Consider the following 16,873-nt stretch of genomic DNA (forward strand, 5'->3'; position numbering starts at 1 on the left):
CCCACCACCCAGCCCAGCCCGCCGCGCAGAGCAGCTCCACTGCGCAGCCAGCCGCTGCTCCCCCTCCCGCTCCTCCGTTTCCTTCTTCTCCAGCTCGGCCGCCTCAGCCCGCGCCGCGACGTCGTCGAGGGGAGCCAGCCCGCGCGCGATGTCAGAGGAGGACGAGGACCAGCCGCCGCCCAAGCGTCCCACCAGCGCGTCGCCCTCGCCGACCGCGGACCAGGTGCTCGACAACGTGCTCGAGACGGTGCTCCAGTTCCTGGACGCCCCGCGGGACCGGAGCGCCGCCTCCCTCGTCTGCCGCTCCTGGCACCGCGCCGAGTCCGCCACCCGCGACTCCGTCGCCGTCCGCAACCTCCTCGCCGCCTCGGCCACCCGCACCGCGCGCCGCTTCCCCAACGCCAGGAGCCTCCTCCTCAAGGGCCGCCCGCGCTTCGCCGACTTCAACCTCCTCCCGCACGGATGGGACGCCTCCGCCTTCCGACCCTGGGCCGCCGCCGTCGCCGCCGGGTCCTTCCCCGCGCTCGCCTCGCTCTACCTCAAGCGCATCCCCGTCACGGACGCCGACCTCGACCTCCTCTCCCGCTCCCTCCCGGCGTCATTCCGCGACCTCACCCTGCACCTCTGCGACGGCTTCACCTCGCGCGGGCTCGCCTCCATCGCCTCCCATTGCAGGTATCTCTTCCTCTCCCTCCATTTCGATGCGTGCGTTGTTCACCTGTTCTAGACTTGGACTCGAGCTTGACGGATCCTATTCTCCCGACACCAACACGACAGCGGCCTGCGAGTGCTCGACGTGGTGGAGTGCGACATGGCCGAGGAGCAGGAGGGGGTCGTGGACTGGGTGGCCGCGTTCCCGCCGGAGCCCACCAACCTTGAGTCGCTCTCCTTCGAGTGCTACGAGCCGCCCGTGGACTTCGACGCGCTCGAGGCGCTTGTGGCGCGGTCCCCGCTCCTCAACCGCCTGGGGGTCAACATGCACGTCTCGCTCGGCCAGCTGCGCCGCCTCATGGCGCTCGCGCCGCGCTTGTCGCACCTGGGCACCGGGTCCTTCCGCCCGGCGGATGGCGGCGAGGAGGGGGCAGGATTCGGGGAGGTTTTCTCTGCATTCGTGTCCGCTGGACGAGCGCGCACGCTTGTTTCTCTCTCCGGCTTCCGTGACCTCGCGCAAGAGTACCTGCCGACCATCGCCGTGGTGTGCGCCCACTTGAAGAGCCTTGACTTAAGCTACACCGCGGTCACCCCGAATCAGATTCTCATGTTCATTGGCCAATGCTACAACCTTGAGACACTATGGGTACTAGATTGCTTCCTCGACTTGTTTGCCTGGTTTTTGTGCTCTGTTTTGCTGACGAAGACTTGTTTGCAGGTACTTGACTCGGTGCGTGACGAAGGGCTCGAGTCCGTGGGAATGTCTTGCAAGAAGCTCCAATCTCTTCGTGTGCTCCCGTTGAATGCACGTGAGGATGCCGACGAGTTGGTATCAGAGGTTGGCCTTACTGCCATCTCACGGGGCTGCCCTGCTCTCCGTTCGATATTATATTTTTGCCAGACGATGACCAATGCTGCTGTTATCGCCATGTCGCGCAACTGCCCGGAGCTCAAGGTATTCCGGTTATGTATAATGGGACGGCACCAGCCGGACCACGCGACTGGGGAGCCTATGGATGAAGGATTCGGTGCCATTGTTCAGAATTGCAGCAAGCTTACCAGGCTATCCACGTCGGGGCAACTTACTGACCGGGCATTTGAGTACATTGGCAGGTATGGCAAGTCCCTGCGGACGCTCTCTGTAGCGTTTGCTGGAAACAGCGATGTGGCGCTGCAATACATCCTCCAGGGCTGTTCAAAGCTAGAGAAGCTTGAGATAAGGGACTGCCCTTTCGGTGATGCTGGCCTCCTCTCTGGGATGCATCATTTCTATAACATGCGGTTCGTCTGGATGTCAGGCTGCAACCTGACCCTGCAAGGGTGCAAGGAGGTGGCTCAGGGTCTACCACGAATGGTGGTGGAGTTGATAAATGGCCAGCCTGATGAGAAAGAAAGGAATGAAAGTGTGGACATCTTATACATGTATCGTTCACTCGATGGTCCAAGGGAAGATGTGCCACCATTTGTGAAGATCCTGTGAAGCTGCTTCTGCGGAGGAGGCCGGGCATGAGTGGGTGCATGGGAGTATCATGCTGCTGCACTTGATATGCTGGCTGGGTGCAGAGCATTTTATGGAATATATGTAAGTTGTTGAGCTGCAGATATGGTACACTTTTATCTCTTCAATTTCTTAGAAGGATTTCCAAAAGCGGCGGGCAGGGTGTTCAATTGATGTTGTTCTAGTAGGAGTTCATCAGTGTATGCAAAGCGTTCTACGGCAAGACTATAAGCGCAGGAGAGCAGGCTTCTTCGAGGGGGCCTCATGGCTGCCTCAGTTTTGTTTGCTGCTCTGGAGGCTCCAGTTTGAGGACCGTCCTTCTGTGCCGGTGCAACACCATGTTTTCTCTCAATTTTTCGAAATGGAGCTTGTTATATCAGATTAGATTCATTAGAATTCCCCTTCTGTTGTTGTTGTTGCTGCTGCTGCTGCTTCTGCATATTTTCTGTTTCATTATTTCGCATTTTGGAACTATGAGATGAGAAGAACCTCCTGATCTGAGCTACTATATATTGTTAAATTCCAATGTTCCTTGTCTCAAGTTTTGTGATCTGATCTGTGTGTTGATGTTTTTGAAAAGTCCCTGCGCCTGTCTTTTCGATATCTCATCTGAATCCGGAGCTTTGGCTGTTGCTATCATTACTGGAGGACCTACAGTCACAGCCTGAAAGCTCTACCATCCCATGGGTTGGGTTCCCCCACCCTCCTTACTGAAAGGTCAGCAACAGCAAAGGTTCATGGTTTAGGCCCTGGTCCATCAAGTGATGATTGCCTTGCCTGGCGCCCATTTGTCTTGACAGCCCTTAGTTTCTCGCCGACGTGTTCGCCGTCCACAGTCGGCCGGGCGATAAGCGATAGCGACTGGCTGGGTCTTGCTATTAAAGCCCTCCCCATCAACTCCTGCAGGTTAGCGATTATATGATGATGATGACTTGATGATGGGGATTGGGTTTTGCCCCCCCAATGCAAATATCACGATCCATGATCGGACGGAATAGCTGCCACCACGGCCTTTCTCTTTCGTCCCAGCTTCCTTTTTAATTTGGCTGCCTGATGGCCGTACCGGCCACTGTTCTGGCGAAGAAAGAAAAAAACCTGCTTGGATGGCGACCAGTCCTACAAGGAAGCCTCTGGTGGTGGTGGTGGTAGTGGTGGTGGATCCGGACCAGAAGAACGAAAAGACGACGACGGGGAAGATGGCGAATGATGAGGGAGTGATGACCGGTCGATGGCGATGGGCAGATCCATCGATCCGTCGTTTGACTGCCCGTGGCTGCCTCCTGCTCTTCATCAGTCCTCACGAGTGAGTGAGTGAGTGATGAATGAAACGGGGTAGTAGTAGTAGTAGTGCAGGCAGTAGACGCCAAGCGAGCGTGAGGACTAGAGATTCACAAGGACAGTGAAATCTGCAGCTGGTGAAAGGGCTTCCCCAGCAAACTCATTGGCCTCCTTGACCATCCCGCTGTCCCCGGAGGACAGGTGACCCTCTGTACTCTTCCTGTTCTTCGCCGCCGATGATTGAAGGTGCAGTCGAATTTATTGCGAATTATAGCTAGCACTAGACATGTGCAAACGAGTCATACATACTGTACTCCTAGCGTATCAGTATTATCAGGTGGTAATTCTGCCCAGCCCTGTTGTCTGTTTCTGGTAGTAAATCCACCTTTAATTCTGCCCTGTTATCTAAACAAGGTTTGAGCTAGCCACCGATCGCCGCCAGCAATCGTCCGAACGCTACTGATCGCGATCTGCCTAGAAGAACAGGAGATCTCCATCTCCATCTCCATCTCCATCTCCATCCGTTGCTATCGTCCTAGACCGAACTGAGTTATCGCGTGACGATGGTGGTGGTGCCTCGAGGCCTAGCGGTTGGGATCCGTCGCTGTTCTTGAGGCCGCGCGCATCATGTCAAATAATTGGCTCGACTGCTGCTGTTCCAACTCCGCCTCCGGGAAGAAATAAAGAGATCGGGAAATCCGGCCGGCAGATCTAGTGGACCTCATGCTTCGACTGCACTGCATGCAAAGCGGCCGGGCCGCCGGCCATGCAGTTCTAGCTTGAGGCGATGTGCAAGCCTTTGGTTGGTTGTTTTGTTCGAGAAGACGATGCAGGAGTGGGGAAAAGGAAACTCAACTGTGACGGATTATTCACCTCGCGGGAAAGTTGCAACTGCTATGCGCCATGTGGAACAGCAACGCACGGTATATATGTGCAAAGGCAAAGGCTTTATTACTCTACATTAGGGCTAAGGGCCACTGCTACATACAGACAGGAGTGCTGTTTCTTCTTGTTCAGTCCGGTCGTCGTCAAATGTAATGTATGTATCCATCCAGATCCACTTCATCATAAAAAAAAAAGGTGCATTACGGTTACGGTGCGATGCTAAGCAGGGGGGGATTCAGGATTGTTCATGGCAAAGTGCATCCTCCCTCTTACGGTCGTCAAATGATTGCCGTGCCCCGTGCTTTTGGCTCTTCTCATTACGGTCTAAACCACGCCTTTCTCAGGCACATTATGTTGGGTTAAAAGGATGGAAATGATGACAGAAAAGATGATTCACCATGCATGGTGCTGCTCGCCTGTTTTAACCGCTCCAAAACTGGGGAAAAGGAGTTACCTCACCTTTTCAAAGGCCATCAGCACGGAGGCATGTGGATCATCGGGTGTATGTGATGTGGCCAATCGATTATATATCTCTTCTGAAAGTTAGGCGCCATTTCAGGCAGGCAGGCAGGCATGTGTTCCCAAATCTGCAGAGGCAGGCGTTTGCGGTTTTTAATTGTTCATCATTCAGATCTTGTCAGACAGACGGACTTCATGCATGGTTCAACCGAACTGCTGCATATATATGAAGAAAGCATGCATGGCTGGCCGGTCATCGCTTTTGGCGGATCATGATTATGAGGCTATCAAGCGCGAGTTTAACTCCTAACTGCTTCTCTCCTGCTGCTGCGAGCGTGGGCCCGTGGAGAATAGGACTTGTCCAATCATATGAATATGCGAACAGTGAAGAGATTGGATTTCTAGGGTTACTTTATAAAGTGTCAACACCTTAGATCTGTTTTTTAGTTTAATCTTGGGGGTGTGGTTTTATTTTTTTTTTGTCACATCACCTTTTCTCACCACCCCTTTGTTGATTGAGGTAGCAGGGCCATGTTCCTAAATATCCAAGATTACGCATGGGCAGCGTGTCCACATGCATCAGAAGGAGCCCTAGAAAGAGGAGTGCTCCACTAAATCCTAGAGAGAGAGAGAGCATGCACTTGAGCTCTTGACCCTGACCCTGATGCTCAGCTCGTGCCGGCCCGTGGAGGAATCATTCATCTACTACTGCATCCAAATGTCAAAGTTGCTGCATGGTGAAATGAAATGCACCGCGCCAGCGCATCTTTTGTCGAAACATCAGCAGAGGGATATATCTTGCTCTGCTTTACAGAAAAAAGGAAAAGCAAAGCGGCTTTTGAATTTGTGGAAGCTGGATTGCGAGAACATATTCTGTAATCTGAACCGCCGGCGAGATCAGTCAACTGCTTCTGGTACGTGCAATGTTCCTGAATGAGGTTGATTGATTATACTGAACCTAGCTCTAGCTGTGAGGAATCAGTTATTTTTGAACCTAGTTCACCTCATCTAGAAAAACTGCATTGCTCCTGAACAGGCATAGTACTCTGTACTTGAGAGTTCTTCCCTGAATCTTGCTGATGTTCTCATCAATCAACAAATGCCACAGATATCATTCTGAAAACAAGCAGGAGAGCGCGTTTATAAGAACGAATGATAAAATCTTGTACTGAACTTTACACTAATCATGCATTTATCTAGTATTGGTCAGCATTCGTTCTTATAAGGTGAAAGCGAAACACTGACGTTAAATAAAATCTGAGGTATTTATTATCACTACATAAAAAGTTTTTGGAGCCGCATTGCCTCATCAGTCAAGCACTTTGCTGTTGATCAACAGCTCACTTCCCGCCTCCCGGGGTCCGGGACTTGAACATGAACATGCCAATCCACAAGTTGCTCGCTGCTCCCCGTCCATTCCAGCGGCCACGGCCATCCAATCGTCGGAGAGGACAACTCGATCTGGACCGCCCCGACCAATCCAGTTCCGGTCTCCTCGACGAACATGCACGGAACAGCCGCACAGCCGAGCCGAGGCAGCCGCCATCGCTGTCCTAGCAAAGCGGCAGGTGAGTTTCCGTTTCCGTTCCGTGGCGCCAAGCAATGGGGGCCGTGCTCGCGGTTCACCAATCACCATGCATGTGAAGCCAGCCAGTTGCATCGCATCGCAGGTGTGAGTACGCGCACATGATTGAGGCCTTGAGGGGCTCCTCCTCCTCCTCGCTCTGATGTCTGATGAGCCTGAGAGATTTGTAAAGGCACGCAGCAGATTGCAGGCATCAATGTTTCGCAGCGAGCGCAGATCTACAGCAGCGCGGCTGCGGCAGGGCGCTGCTGGCTGGCTGCTGCTTGTGCGCGCAGGTGACAGCCACTACACGAACAGGCACAAGGGGTTGAGGAGAAGAAAACAAGGGGTCTAGTTAGCATTGCAGCACGCCAGGACAAGCCTGAATCGATTCTTTGATCCCATCCTCTCTGTTCTGTTATCTCTATTTTTTTTTTGGCCTTCTTTCATTTAATCATTTCAAAGCAGGTCTGTTCATTGTTTTGTATTATCTATCTATCTATCTATCTTTGCAGCAGCACAAACCTGATTGACAGCCAAGCAGTTGATCATATGGCAGATATTGTATTTTACTGCTAGGCTAGCTGCATGTACACAGTACAGATGCCATGAGTTACTTGGAGCAAGAGACGCTGTTTAAACATTTTTCTGCTATAGTATAACTTTTCTTTTCTAACATTCATCAAAGTGAAAATAAAAAAGGGGAATCTTGCTCATCGTTTCAAACCCCAAGAACCGGCCATGGACTTGTTGGGACACGAACCGCATCAAACTGACCAGTGATAGGAGAGGTAAAGAAGAGCAAAGGCTGCGTTGCCCTTACCTTACCTTGCAGAGGCCAAAGTTGCAACTTGCAGATGCATTTTGCCTTTCATCCCTACTCGCCAATTCTGAACTAGCAGCACTACCAAGTGAAAACTTTTTCACTGACTATCAGCTTTTACTGTGTATCCTACGTACTCCACAATCATCTAGTATGATGCAGGTAAATCTTTTGAGCTTATAGTATATAGTATAAGCTTCAAAACTGAAGCCTTAATGCCTTATTAATCAGGTGGATCAGGTCTCCTCAACTGATAACAACTCAGTTTTGAAGAGAGCGGCAGCGGACTGGTGTTGGTTGTGGCAACTGTGAGACGGTCAAAGGCGTGCCATTCAAACCCCGGTGGGGGCCCGGCCTCTCTTTGCAAAGGCAAAGAACTGTACTGCCATGATCTCCAGTTATTATCAGTGTTCAGTCTCTGCTGGGGCCAGTCCCAATGCCAACGCCAATGCACATCCAATCCAAGGTGATGGATCCACGCCAACCAGAGCCAGCTTCCACAGCCTCCCTCTAGTCGTCTTCAAGGTGACGGGCGGATCCATCCAACTGGTTTTCTGTGGTCATGGAAAGGCTCGAGTGCTGATCGCAAAAGAGCACAAGTGAATGCTGCACAGTGGCACGAACAGAGCACGCAGCAAAGCAAAGGCATCTATCTCTGTGGCTAGATGGATAGATAGTCACTGATGCGGAGGCATGCCTCTGCCTACCTCAAAAGAATGAGTTGGGATCGACTCTGCGTATGATACGCACACCACCTGTGCCACTGTGCCGCTGCTGCTGGAGGATATGCATGCACAATGCTGCGTTGCTTTGCTGGGGTCCTCGCTTCTATCATTGCAATCTTTTGCCATCGCTGAAGATGACACAGGACACCATGATCATATGCCCCCTTGCCGTTTCAGGCTTCAGTTCATTCATTCATCACAGTTTCGCGTCCACGGATTTCATCTGCAAAGTCTGTACCTAGTTATATGAACAGGTGTTGATCCTTTTTTCAAAAAATGGAAAATATCTGGTCTCTGCATCCGCATACAACCGAGCCTTACAAAATTTTCAGCTCAAACACTGAAAAATTGTAGAGGGGAAAGAGCACACTCAAATGTAGAGAAACCAAATGCAACGTCCATTCTTGGCGAAGCAGGAGGTATTCTACATGCTGGACTCAAGTATTTGGATTTTACCACTGAATTTTCATTACTGCTGCAGCCTGCAGTCAATTATTTTCCTAGCTAGCAGGTGGACCATCTAGGACGGGCACTGGGAAAAACAGGTTTGGTTTCAGGCTTAGTCTTTCATAACATTGGTCGGCCCAGATCCACAGCAGGTGCTGCCATGATCTGGCTCTCTGCAGCTCATCACTCTCCAGGTTGTTGGGCACATGATGTATCATAGCTCCTATTGACGTGAAGCAACGAGATATTTGTGCAATTTTGAACGCTCTGTTTAGCAATTTTGTATTGTATCAACCATCAAATGCACTCATTGAATCTTATCTTAACAGCACATGGTGATCATACATGAACTGACAGGGTGAATCTATCCACAAATTAAAGGCATCACATTCAACCCATCCTTTGTGAAATCATGACAGGTATATGTTTTCAGAAGTAAGGATAGCAGAATCATGGTTGCCTACAGGGCAGGATAAGATTCTGCTGCTCTGGTTCGTTGAATGCCATCCAGTTCACCTTCTTATAAAGTGATTCCACGTTTCAGTGCAGAATCCATGCAAAGGTTGAGAAATGCAAGGAGCTTAAACAACGGCAAGAGCAAGATGATGATCCTCCATTTGTCAAACAGCTCTTAGAGATGAATGGTCAAGGTGCCAAACTTTCAAAGCGTCATCCTGGAGTTACACGTAATTCACCCAATTAGGGAATGCTGCATCTTGCTTTAGGAAAACTGGTAGAGTGCTGAACATTTATTATTTTTCTAAAGGTAGTCAAGCACTGAACGTTAGGATTGGATTCTGAAGAATCATGTCATGCAGCCATGCAGGCATGGACACCTCTATTCACCGCTGCAATGGATCATGCTAGTGCAACTGACAAACCGACTATACAGCAACAGGTCAAGGGTCAAGAAAATGATTTTGCTACTCAAAAGTCAAAACTAGGCGTCCTTTTCCTGAATTAAGTTCAAAGCCGATCTATAATTGTCACCGTTTACTATGGTAGGTTAGGCTTTACCTACTTTCTGACCACACTGCACATATGCTCATATCGTACTATCCTACTGAAAATTAAGGCAGTACTAAGTAGGAGCTGCCGCATAGAAGCATATATATAATCACGTCCACTAAGGTAGGTTCTGTCAGTGTCAACGTAGGATATTTGCATAAACAAATCGCAACATGCCAACGAGGTGCACGAGCTCCAGTGAAGAAGAGTCGTAGTGGCGATGATAGAGCTACGTCACATCGATGGAGCATCAGGATTTGGCACCACCAGACCCAGACCACCCTAGAATTAGCAGGCATTTGGCACAAGTGAGCGGAGATGAGTTGACCTGTGCGGCTGTGCCATTGTGTTGTTGGTCAGCATGAGGGAGTAACACTTGTCGGCTGTCAGTATGGCTAGAAACTAGTGCTGGCCCTGCAAGTATTTCTCTGTAGATTCTTCTTCTAGAACCTTGTGAGCATATTCCTCGTTCAACACTTGCCTGCGTATTGCAGTGTTGATATGATGGCTCATCAGGCAACAGCTGAAAGAGAAGGTTACATCTTCGGGCATCCTGTCCATGTCATGCGAGGGGCTATTCTTCACATTTCTGAGTTTTTACATAATATCAGAGCCAATCTACAATGGCCACCTCCTGTAATGCCATGCGAATCCTCTCGTCGGCATCTCTATCTCTGAGAAGTTGTCCAAGAGCAACCATGCAATGTACGTAGCAGGCACAAATTTAATCCTCGCACACCTGATGGGCTAGCACATCGATAGTGCCCCCTGCTGAAATTGACAACAAGGTGGGCAACAAGGTAGGCGTATGAAGAATGGTAGGACAAGCAACAACACCTGTCAAGAACACACTATGTCAGGTGGACTACAAAATTGGGCAAACGGCAAATAGATGCTAACATATACTTCCTCCGTCCCATTAAAAATATTACTTTTGACTTTTAGACTTCTTATTTGATTGTTCGTTCTATTCAATTTTTTTTATGCAAATAATAAAATAAATAGATCATTATTCAAGTGTCTCTAATGAGAAAATAAGTCAGAAGTAAATAAATAATATTTATATAAAAAATTTGAATAAAATGAATGGTCAAACAAGAAGTCTAAAAGTAAAAAACTTTCAATGGATGGAAGGAGTATGTATGACGAGACTTATGTTATGGATCAAAGAAACATGGAAATAGTCACAAACTCCTACAATATGGACAACAACTAGTATATCGACACTGGTGTCACTGACCACCTCATTGGAGAATTAGAAAAGCTTTTAGTTCATGACAAAGTACAATGTCATAGATTAGATTCACACTACTAGCAGTGTAGTTATGAGATTAGGCATATTGGTCTGTCCATTATTCATACCCCTAACTGCAATCTTCACCTTAATAATGTCCTTCATGTTTCTAAAGCTAAGAAAAGACTTGTAACTATCGTCTGTCTTGCTTTAGATAATAATGTATTTCTAGATTTTCATCTTGATATTTCTTTTTGTTAAAGGATCAGGATATGAGGAGCACTCTGCTTAGGGGAGATTGCCAGAAATAGATATATCTTCACATATAAAGCAAGGTTATGGAGTCAATAAACCATCTTCCTGAAAGCTGGCATATTCCGCCTAGGTCATCCTAGTGCGTCTATCACACAAATAATCGTTATAAATTTAATCTTCCTTGTATAATTGAGTACAATAATACTTTAAATTGTGATGCTTGTCAACAAGCCAAGAGTCGGTTGTCGTATCCCAAATCCACCAATGTTTCCTTGTCCCTTGCAACTTGTTTTCTATGATGTTTTCTCTGATGGGTGAATGGTCCTGGTCTCCACTATATATCTCGAACAACCTGCAAAATTAGTGGCAACTGTCATAAAATGCATGATGTTAGGCACAAGAGAGTGGTACATATATATATTTTGGGGAGTAAGCTGATCTAAAGGTTGCTATGAAGACATGCTTCGATGCTTCTTCCACTACTGAAAACTTGAAATTTCCAGACGGTTTTGAATTTTTTTATAGTTATTGCATAAACCTTCATGGTAAATAGCATTATCTTCGCCGTTTGTGAAAAAACACATAGGAAAATTGATATTATCTTGACAGTTCCTGCAAAACACTCAGGGAAATTAAACAACTGTCAGAGAAACTTGTAATCAACTTATGAGTGTACATAACCGTGAGGAAAATACCAAATTCCCAGAGGGTTTCATATTTTTTTACGGTTATTGCATAAACCATCAGGGTAAACAACATTATTTTGACGGTTTCTCAAAAACACACATCTCAAGAACATGGGCAAAAGGTTTTCTCCTTTCAATCTGCGGTCAAATTTTGTAACTAGTCTTTCTCCCTCGTGCTAACTCCAAATGATATGTTTTGTTCTAAAATCATGATTTATCAACTCACAACATTTGTTTGAATACCCATTTTTGAAAAAGAAAACCATTTGTTTGCTATGCATAATTCATCCTTCTATATCCAAATTAAAATAAAATATTTGCAGTAATTCAAAACTTTATTAGAAAATCCTACAAACTTGAATAACAACCTTCGGTGCACCGTCAGATATTTTTTTATTTTCCTATCGCTCTAGCTCTGATAGTGTATCGAGAGAAATCGAATTTATATTTTCCTGATGATATTTTTATGAGTAAAATACACTGGCGGCCCTTTAACTTATCGCCCTGTACCACTTTGGTCCATGAACTTGTAAACGCGAAAAAGAAGCCCCTAAACTTGTCAGCATGTGCCACTTTGGCCCATGAACTTGCAAACGCGAAAAAGTGCCCCCTGAACTTGTCGATCCGTATCACTTTGATCCATGAACATGCAAATACAAAAATAACACCGGCTGCATGGCACTGTTCTGCCACGTGGCCGCCTCTGGTAGGCCATGCATGACACCGTTTATGGTGATGATGTCAGCACTTCTTTTTAAATTTACGAAATTAATATATTTTTATTCGTAGCGCCAAATATATCAAAAAATATATCAATTTTAATCGTCTCGTCGAGCTCGCCAAATATATTATTATTTGATATATTTGACGCTACAAATAAAAATTTATCAATTTCGTAAATTTAAAAAGAAGTGTTGACATCATTACCATAAACGGTGGCATGCATGGCCTACCAGAGGCGGCCACGTGGCAGAACAGTGCCATGCAGCCGGTGTTATTTTCGTATTTTACATGTTCATGGATCAAAGTGGCATGGATCGACAAGTTCAGGGGGCACTTTTTTGTATTTGCAAGTTCATGGGCCAAAGTGGCACATGCTGACAAGTTTAGGGTCATCTTTTTCGCGTTTGCAAGTTCATGGACCAAAGTGGCACAGGGCGACAAGTTATTTTCCCTGACGGTAAGTGCACGGTAAGGGAATTTCAGCATTCCAATAGTATTCTTGCTTTGAAGTCTTCTCCTTCTCCTTGAGTTCTTATGCCATTTCATTGAAACAGTGATCTTGGTGGTGTGACCGACGTTTTCGCCGCATACATTGCACAATGGGATGCGGGCTTGGGATGGACGGACTCGAGGTTGCTTGGAACCCAACGAAGATCTATAAACAACTGGGAACAGGCCCAAGGAACGTTAACATATATACGGTAATTATACATGCATGAAAAAAAGAAGCCTTTTTCGTTCAAAAAAAAAGAAGCCTTCTCTTTTTTAGTTACCTTTGAGCTTAGAAAAAAAGCAATGTATTTCCTCCACCGTCCCAAAATAAGTGTAGTTCTCGCTTTCTGAAAAATAAAAAGACTTTTAATCTAACTAAATATATAAAAAAATATTGATATTTATAGTACATATATAGTTAATACCATTAGATATGTCGTTGAATTTATTTTTATAATAACATTATTTGAGGATAAAAATGATGCTAATACTTTTTATAAATTTAGTCAAACTTAAAGAAAGTTTGACTGATTTAAATATCGTACTAACACTTATTTTAGGACCGAGAAAGTACATCGCAAAACACAGAACTATATCCATTGTATGTAACACTTATATATTTTAGGACGGAGGAAGTACATCACAAAACACGGAACTCTATCCATTGTATAATTAATCAGTTAGGCCTTGTTTGGATGTAGTCGTATTCACATCGATCCACATGTGTTGAGGTGGATTGGAGTGGAACTTGAACTAAATTCCACTCCAATCCACACCAACACACATGGATTGAAGTAAATACGACAACATCCAAACAAGGCCTTAGTTGGTTGACTAACCGAGAGTAAGGATCATCGATCAAAGCTATATATAGCTGCACACCGCATGATCGAGCTGCGCGTATATTATTCCTCTCATGTACCACAACACGAAGCGAGCACCCTGATTAACACCTGAGATCGATCAGCACACCTGAGATCGATCAGCACGTAGTACGTACGATACACTGCTCGATCGATCTCCATGCATGCATGGCAGCACCGCAAGATGCCATGTCTAGTTGTCTACCCCTATACACACACATACACACACACACGTATTATACACCTAATACACGCACACGCACTCGATCGTGTCATCCACGATCGACATCGATATACCACACGGGGTATATGGCTATAGCTAGCTAGTGATCACCTCTTCTAGGAGCTTGTACCTCCGGACCCTCGGCCTGCCACGCGCGACGCCGGGCGACGGCGGCGGTGGCGCGTCGTGGTCGTTGCGGACGACACGGGTGCCAAGGTCCGACGCCGACCGCCGCAGCAAGAGCCGCTGCGCATGCTGCTGCTGCGGCTGCTTCTTGATAGGCTTGCTCAGGTTGGAAGACGCAAAGTCGCCACGAGCGGCAACAACCTTCGGCGATCTTCCGCTGCCGCCGGTCGTCGTGTCACCGCCGTGATGATGAGGAGCCGGCGGCCGGGCAGCCGCTTTGCCGGCGGATCTCGGCGAGTTAGAAGTAGAAGCCACGGCCCCATCCGCCCTGAGGCACCAGTTGCAGGTGCCGTACGACTCCACCTTCGGATACCGATCCGTGCAGTATCTGGTACATACATACATGAACAGCAGAATATATTGTACATACGTGAACAACAGAATATTAGCTAGATGATCATGTAAAATATAGACATATATACTGGCGTGTAGTACGTACGTTATTGCATGCAAAATTATGAGGTGAACATGTCGTACATATTATTCACGTGAACTAATTAAGAGCCGCAGGTAATAATAAATAGTGGCGCTGTTGGATTCGGATAAAAATCAGACACATATATATCTTTTGAATTGAAAGGAAAAAAAAGCTTAAAAATCAACGTCGAGCGAATGTGCATAGGCCCCGTTTCGTTTGACAATTTTGCGACGTGCGGAAAGAAGTGTCCGGAGCAAATTAATTAAAAGGACAGGCGACGAAAAGGATCGTCGGGTAGATGGAGATGAGATGCACGTACACAAACGATAGATGCATGGTTTTATTTTTGGAGTTCTGCTGGCATGGGGGCGAGAATAATAGCTAGCGCTGATGATGAGCTGAGCAGTGTCGTCTACAGGTTCACGTGTTGTCCAGAAAAAAAAGGCTGTGCAGATTGACATCATCAACTCATGAACTATCAGTTCGATCGTGTGGTGTGCATTTCTAGATTCAAAGCAGCCAGATGGTGTGGTTCTTCAAGATTATATTCCGAATTCAACATCTTTTCTTCTTCGAGAATGCGCATGATGAGAACCAAGCATCTTTCCGTTAATTGGAGAAATTTCTAAAACTATCAGGAATAGGACTAGTAGTATATGTGGGCAAGAAAATCAAAGCAGCTAGCGCACGCACATGTATATGGCCCCGATTCGATTCACAAATAAAAGTGCGAAAATAATAAAGTGATGAACAAATCCCCGATGCGCACGGCCACAAGCAAATAAAAGAGATCAATGGAATTTTAATATACTCATAAGTACAGTAATCGATGCTACTGATAGTGCAGATCGAATTAGGGATCGGATCGCTCGCATGTACGGACACGAGCAACGACGACGACGCGCATTTTAATTTTAAGATGAAAAATAAAATTGACTGATTAGGAGAGTGGATGGATGCACGTACGTGTGCTGGGAGCGGACGGAGCAGGCGGAGCAGCGGAAGAGCTCGGGCAGGAGGCCGCGGTCGCCGCACATGCAGCAGACGGCGCCGCCCGGCGGCGACGGCGAGCCGCTCCCGCCGGCAGCGGCGGCGGCGGCGGCGCCTGGCGGGGCCGGGGATGACGCCTTGCCGCTCCCCATGGAGCAATCGATCGAGATCTCAGGAGACGGATGCGTGGAGCATCCGTAGGTGCCGTATGCGATCGATCGGCCGGATCGAACCCAGGGCTGCCGCTGCCGCGCGCGCTCGACTGGTAGCTCGCGGCTCGACGATGGGGCTGGGCTGCTGGCAAACCTGCGGGGTGGACGTCGTGGGGAGGGTGGCTGGACGGCCGGAGGCAGGAATTAAAGGTGGTGGTGGTGCTGGTGCCCGATGCGGTGTCTTGTGGCAGTCTTCTTCACACATCTCAAGATCTTGCGGAAGCTGCCCTCTTTTGTCCTCCTCTTCCTGCCATGGCCGGTAAAGATTTCCTGTAATATATTTTATTCACTGGTTGGTGTTTTTGCAGTCTACGCCTTCATCTTTTATAGTTTTACCTTTTTGACCTGCTCGGCTGTCTTTCTAGATGGTGCTTCGCCTGCAAACATGTATTATTAACAGCAGCGGCAGCCCCCGGCAGCAGCAGCTGATTTGCTTCAAGCATGAGAATTTTGATCCAACAAAACTAAAATACAAAATCTAAATTTCAAAAAGGATCTTGTACAGTGTCTTTTCGTAATATATTATGCTCTTCAAATAAGACACGAACTAAGTTTTTGCTCCATTTGTTTTCCATATTCAAGATTAAGGATTAAGTTTTTTTTCTTTCTATCAAAGCCATAGGAACTTGTAGGTCAATTGAAGCTGTCACTGTAATATACAACATGCTTTCATGACTACACTCTCTGCCGTTCGTTACCATCGACTAAAAAATAATTAACAGCCACGGTGGGCAGGTCGGCCAGGGACTAAAAAAAAGGACTCCATGAATACCATAACTTACAAGGGGCCAGCGCAAAAACTCACCTCATGAGTAAGGCCTTGTTCAGTTCGCAAAAAGTTGTGAAAAACGTCACTGTAGCACTTTCGTTTTTATTTGACAAACATTGTCCAATTATAGAGTAACTAGGCTCAAAAGATTCATCTCGCGGTTTACAGATGAACTGTGCAAATAGTTTTTGTTTTTATGTATATTTAATGCTCCATGCATGTGCCGCAAGATTCGATGTGACGGGAAATCTTAAAAAATTTTGCGAACTAAACAAGGCCTAAATAAAATAATCATATAGCAGAACAAACAAAACAAGACGTCCTTGCGAGTGGCAAGACCGTGAATAGGACGGCATCGAAGGGCCAAACCCTTTCCTCTTGAGGAATAATTGCAGCTGGGTGGATGGACATCGTTGGACGGCCGGGCAAACGTGGGCCGGCCTTCACGGTACGAGAAGCTACCGTCCCTCCACTGCCGCGCGGG

The 16,873-nt window shown here is 47.2% G+C and overlaps 2 protein-coding genes across 2 annotated transcripts; one reads left to right on the top strand and one right to left on the bottom strand.

Moving 5' to 3' along the window:
* LOC8057642 (transport inhibitor response 1-like protein) lies at positions 1-2,690 on the top strand. The gene is made up of 3 exons (XM_002465692.2): positions 1-675; positions 778-1,297; positions 1,370-2,690. The coding sequence occupies exons 1-3, from the start codon at positions 149-151 to the stop codon at positions 2,129-2,131; spliced, it is 1,809 nt and encodes a 602-aa protein (XP_002465737.1). The 5' UTR covers positions 1-148; the 3' UTR covers positions 2,132-2,690.
* Positions 13,574-15,895, bottom strand: LOC8081998. The gene is made up of 2 exons (XM_002468320.2): positions 15,385-15,895; positions 13,574-14,328 (listed from the first exon to the last, which is right to left on the bottom strand). The coding sequence occupies exons 1-2, from the start codon at positions 15,558-15,560 to the stop codon at positions 13,911-13,913; spliced, it is 594 nt and encodes a 197-aa protein (XP_002468365.1). The 5' UTR covers positions 15,561-15,895; the 3' UTR covers positions 13,574-13,910.

This window comes from Sorghum bicolor, chromosome 1 (genome assembly GCF_000003195.3).
Source record: "Sorghum bicolor cultivar BTx623 chromosome 1, Sorghum_bicolor_NCBIv3, whole genome shotgun sequence".
NCBI classification, from domain to species: domain Eukaryota; kingdom Viridiplantae; phylum Streptophyta; class Magnoliopsida; order Poales; family Poaceae; genus Sorghum; species Sorghum bicolor.

Bases quoted from the DNA above. Each gene is read 5' to 3' on its own strand.
- LOC8081998 (XM_002468320.2), bottom strand. From the start codon at position 15,560: ATGGGGAGCGGCAAGGCGTCATCCCCGGCCCCGCCAGGCGCCGCCGCC. The intron at 14,329-15,384 runs GTACGTGCATCC...TGTATGTACCAG, and splicing joins TCCGTCCGCTCCCAGCACAC to ATACTGCACGGATCGGTATC.
- LOC8057642 (XM_002465692.2), top strand. From the start codon at position 149: ATGTCAGAGGAGGACGAGGACCAGCCGCCGCCCAAGCGTCCCACCAGC. The intron at 676-777 runs GTATCTCTTCCT...CCAACACGACAG, and splicing joins TCCATCGCCTCCCATTGCAG to CGGCCTGCGAGTGCTCGACG. The intron at 1,298-1,369 runs GTACTAGATTGC...ACTTGTTTGCAG, and splicing joins ACAACCTTGAGACACTATGG to GTACTTGACTCGGTGCGTGA.